The sequence below is a fragment of the Camelina sativa genome, chromosome 7, assembly GCF_000633955.1.
Source record: "Camelina sativa cultivar DH55 chromosome 7, Cs, whole genome shotgun sequence".
Lineage (NCBI taxonomy): Eukaryota > Viridiplantae > Streptophyta > Magnoliopsida > Brassicales > Brassicaceae > Camelina > Camelina sativa.
In genome coordinates, this window is record NC_025691.1 from 20,079,282 (window position 1) to 20,084,481 (window position 5,200).

General features: G+C 38.2%; 2 protein-coding genes across 2 annotated transcripts; both read left to right on the forward strand.

Moving 5' to 3' along the window:
• LOC109125476 lies at positions 1-2,370 on the forward strand. Its single transcript, XM_019227108.1, has 4 exons — positions 1-217; positions 562-1,035; positions 1,443-1,509; positions 1,600-2,370. Exons 1-4 carry the CDS (start codon positions 1-3, stop codon positions 2,312-2,314), a joined length of 1,473 nt encoding a protein of 490 aa, XP_019082653.1. The 3' UTR covers positions 2,315-2,370.
• Positions 2,489-3,404, forward strand: LOC104701647. The gene is made up of 2 exons (XM_019227478.1): positions 2,489-2,821; positions 2,942-3,404. Exons 1-2 carry the CDS (start codon positions 2,544-2,546, stop codon positions 3,216-3,218), a joined length of 555 nt encoding a protein of 184 aa, XP_019083023.1. The 5' UTR covers positions 2,489-2,543; the 3' UTR covers positions 3,219-3,404.

The window sequence follows — 5,200 nt, forward strand, 5'->3', positions numbered from 1 at the left end:
ATGGCAGGAGTGAATCTGCTCGGTCCATCTCTTGCGTCTGGCCTGGTGGAATCGTCGACGGCACACGACGGCCAGCTCATCTTGGTGTCGACTCCTAGAACCGGAGACCTTCAGCTCCTTCTGATTTCTTCTGAGGCCTCAAGCTCTGCTATGAATCGACAACCGACATCCTTTCCCCTTCGGAGACGCTCAAACCCTTTAATCAAACCTCGTCTCCGTTTGGCCGCCGCGTGAAAACCCACCCGTCCCCGATTGGAAAACTAGGGTTTCCGTTTGTTGGCTTACCTTTTCTCGGCCCATTAAGCTTCTCGAGCCCATTAACAAACGATGATCCGCAAATTCTCCTTCTGCGTTTATCCAGGTTCGTTCGGAACTTAAATCTTTCCCACTCTATTCAATCTCTGTGTAGCTTTATGGAACCATCTCGGAACTTAAATCTTTTCCACTCTAGTCAATCTCTGTGTAGCTTTATGGAACCATCTGTTCGAAGACTGCATTTGGATGATAAACTGCCTTTGTTGATAGTTTGGTTAAAGATTTTATTAGACAACCTGTTATTAGAATCATCTAGGACTCTTGCCTTTGAAGTTAGCATCTTGAATGACCTCGGCATTATGATCCAGTCCATTCGGAACTGTGATTACCGAAGTGTCTTCATGCTCCCTTCTTCAATCCGACTGATTCATAAGCCCGTTAAACCGCCTCTCATCAACTTTTTGAAGTTCACACCAAAAAACCTGAAGATTAGTGGCATTATGATCCCAATTCAAAGTAGTTGGGGTTACCACAACATCCTCAAGCGTTTCACCCCTGAGACTAAGACCTCAACCAACCCCAGCTCTATCTTCAATCAGAGCACTCCTAACCCTGCTCCAACCCTTGGCAAAGCTCTCCTTCGGGTAGACATCCTCATTCCGGTGAGGTTCTCAGCTTTAGTCTTCTCAACACTACTTAGTCTTCGATCTAAGACAATGGTCATCTTCTCCTCCATCGAAGTATTCATGGAAGAAGCATCGTTATTTCTTGACCTCACAAGTTCCAAAACCCTTGCAAGGAGTTGGTGCATAGCTCTCAAGTCTACAATTTCGATGACCCTTATCTATTTTTATCTCTTTGTTGTATTTGCTTTGGAGATTGTCTTACTTTGCTGTTTCTTAAAACTCTGATCTTCGTGCTATATGTTGTATTCTATTTTAATGGAATGAAACATATCTTTATTAAAAAAAAAAAAAAAGGAACCTCCGTCTGACTAACTCGAATTGACAATGCAATCAAAATACATACGTAAATACGTACTTTTTAATACAAAGTAATAATAATAATACTATTTTCAGTATTCATCCCGTTTGATTCTCGCAATGTTTGATGTAATTTTCAGATCAACAAGACAAGGTGATGATGATCGTCGTGTTGTTTTTCATCATCATCTTAATTGTACATAGAGAACAACAAAACAGGGATGAAGAATNCAAACGATGATCCGCAAATTCTCCTTCTGCGTTTATCCAGGTTCGTTCGGAACTTAAATCTTTCCCACTCTATTCAATCTCTGTGTAGCTTTATGGAACCATCTCGGAACTTAAATCTTTTCCACTCTAGTCAATCTCTGTGTAGCTTTATGGAACCATCTGTTCGAAGACTGCATTTGGATGATAAACTGCCTTTGTTGATAGTTTGGTTAAAGATTTTATTAGACAACCTGTTATTAGAATCATCTAGGACTCTTGCCTTTGAAGTTAGCATCTTGAATGACCTCGGCATTATGATCCAGTCCATTCGGAACTGTGATTACCGAAGTGTCTTCATGCTCCCTTCTTCAATCCGACTGATTCATAAGCCCGTTAAACCGCCTCTCATCAACTTTTTGAAGTTCACACCAAAAAACCTGAAGATTAGTGGCATTATGATCCCAATTCAAAGTAGTTGGGGTTACCACAACATCCTCAAGCGTTTCACCCCTGAGACTAAGACCTCAACCAACCCCAGCTCTATCTTCAATCAGAGCACTCCTAACCCTGCTCCAACCCTTGGCAAAGCTCTCCTTCGGGTAGACATCCTCATTCCGGTGAGGTTCTCAGCTTTAGTCTTCTCAACACTACTTAGTCTTCGATCTAAGACAATGGTCATCTTCTCCTCCATCGAAGTATTCATGGAAGAAGCATCGTTATTTCTTGACCTCACAAGTTCCAAAACCCTTGCAAGGAGTTGGTGCATAGCTCTCAAGTCTACAATTTCGATGACCCTTATCTATTTTTATCTCTTTGTTGTATTTGCTTTGGAGATTGTCTTACTTTGCTGTTTCTTAAAACTCTGATCTTCGTGCTATATGTTGTATTCTATTTTAATGGAATGAAACATATCTTTATTAAAAAAAAAAAAAAAGGAACCTCCGTCTGACTAACTCGAATTGACAATGCAATCAAAATACATACGTAAATACGTACTTTTTAATACAAAGTAATAATAATAATACTATTTTCAGTATTCATCCCGTTTGATTCTCGCAATGTTTGATGTAATTTTCAGATCAACAAGACAAGGTGATGATGATCGTCGTGTTGTTTTTCATCATCATCTTAATTGTACATAGAGAACAACAAAACAGGGATGAAGAATATGAGCGTATCAGAAACTATGTCCCGGATATTATAATACCATCTATGGATTTAGTGCTTAATCTGACGGAGACTCGTCGTAGTGTTAAATGGGATTTAGTGATCAGGATCCCTTCAGACCTTCCTGGTTACTATACGTGTCTCAAAGGATCTTTTCAGACTTTCATACTTTACCAAGGTGTTAACATCGCTAATTCATCATTGAGGTTACACTTTCTTTCTTAAAAATTCTGTTTTCTTATATTTTTATTTTTTTTCTTAAACGATTTAACTTATATGTTCACATATTTTCGTTTTAACACTTTTTTCTAATGACGTTCTATCAGTTACAATCTGATACCAAATTGGCCTCAGCTGCTTAATACGTCATCGGTTGCTTTCGAAGGTGATATGGACAGTGTGGTTGTGAAAGACATTATGGAGGATATTAAGGAAAGAAGAGACATGCGGTTCGGAACACAATTGCTTTTTCCGGATTGCAGATCTGGAAGGACGATGAACTATACGTGTGATGAAACCGCGTTGCGGTTCGAGCCTGGCTCTCAGAGGAAGGCAGCTACGTTTGAAAAAACCTCCCCTGTATGCCACTATATTCGCCCTTAATTATTTTTTCATCAATATTGCTTCCTCTTTTTTTTTTTTTAGTTTGCAGATGTTGGACCTTCTTCTTTTGCGTTTCGATATATGAAATTGTAGCACATCGGACATCCAATGTTACACATTTACACTCTTTTACACTATGTAATATCTTTCTTTTTTTGGACAAACATTGGGTAATTTTTGATATAAAATCTTAAACTCCACCAATCCACCATCAACAAATTTGTGCGCCACGAAATTCAGATCATCTTGGCTGCTAGTGATCTTATTAGCCCATATTAACAGACGTCTGATCTTCATCACAACATATTATGAAGGAGGGATCTGATGTGTAATTCCTATATAGTTGTTGTATAGTTTGGTTATTTACTATCCGCTCCTAGATTTTGGTTTTTGATCAAATTCCAAATATCTCTTGGAGTATTTTGATCACCAACTTGGAGAATAAGTGATTCGGAAATTGACTGGAAAATCTATGTTGTAGCAATGTCGTTATTGTCAACATTGGTTGAACCAGGTTCTATCGTCTCCCAAACCTTATGTACGCGCAGCACAATCCTCATTTGCATAGCCCAGACAATATAATCTGTGGCAGTTAGCATAGGGCATTGGTGTTAGCTGCAACAATTTTTTCACCGTCAGCCATGGCTCGGCCGATGATATGTTCAAGGATCGATTATCCTTACAGCTCTGATACCAAATAAAGTTTCTCAAGCACAAAAGTGTTTATATAATTCTTGATGTTTAGTAATATAGCTCAAAAACTAAACACCTCTCAAGCTCTTATACTTTTCTTAATGATTATCACAACTCAACAATCTTATTTATAGAACTAGAAAACTTTTACTAATCCTATTCCTGTTAGAACTAGATACCTCCTAACTCTTAATAAGATTATGATGAGCCTCTCTTGTCATTATCCAACTTGATAAGGATATCTTAGACTCCAAGCTAGTTGAAGCTTATCCAACAATACCATCGCTAATTCATCCCAAAATCTAAATTTGACAATTATTACTTTCTAGGTTCTCAAAACGAGTTTATATTATTGTAAAGCACGCGAATATTTTTAGTTTTTGAACTTGAATTCCACATAAATTACTAGTTAGTACTCCTTAATTAATTAGGAAAATATGCCAACTTTTCGACACAGAAAAAGAAACCTAAATCTGGTGTACATATAAATATACACATCTCTTTCTCTCTTCTTACTCTCTGCATGCGTTACAATGGCTTATGGAAACGAAGAATTAGCTCCCAAATCCAACTTTTGTGCTAGACTTACACCACAACAAAATACGATATTGGAGATCTGTCTCGGGCTTTTCATTATCTCTATCATCATTGCTGGTACCATCGTTTATGCCTGCTTTGAAACAAGACGCTTCCGTGAAGAACAGCGTAAAGAACAGCAGTTTATAGAAAACTATGCCCCGGATATTATAATACCATCTATGGATTTCACGGTCCTTAATCTAACGAAGACTAGTCTTAGTGTTAAATGGGATTTAGTCATCAGGATCCCTTCAGACCTTCCTGGTTACTATACGTGTCTCAAAGGATCTTTTCAGACTTTCATACTTTACCAAGGTGTTACCATTGCTAATTCATCATTGAGGTTACACTTTTTTTTATTAAAATTAAAAAAGTTCCATTCATCTTATTTTTTCTTATTTGTTCACATATTTTTGTTTTAACTCCTTTTCATGTCGTTCTCTCAGTTACAATCTGATACCAAATTGGCCTCAGCTCCTTAATACGTCATCGATTGCTTCCGAAGGTAATATGGACAGTGTGGTTGTGAAAGGTATGATGGAGGATATTAAGGAAACAAGAGACATGCGGTTTGGAACACGATTACTTCTTCCGGATTGCAGATCTGGAAGGACGATGAACTATACGTGTGATGAAACCGCGTTGCGGTTCGAGTCTGGCTCTCAGAAAAAAGCAGCTACGTTTGAAAACAACTCTCCTATATGCCATTA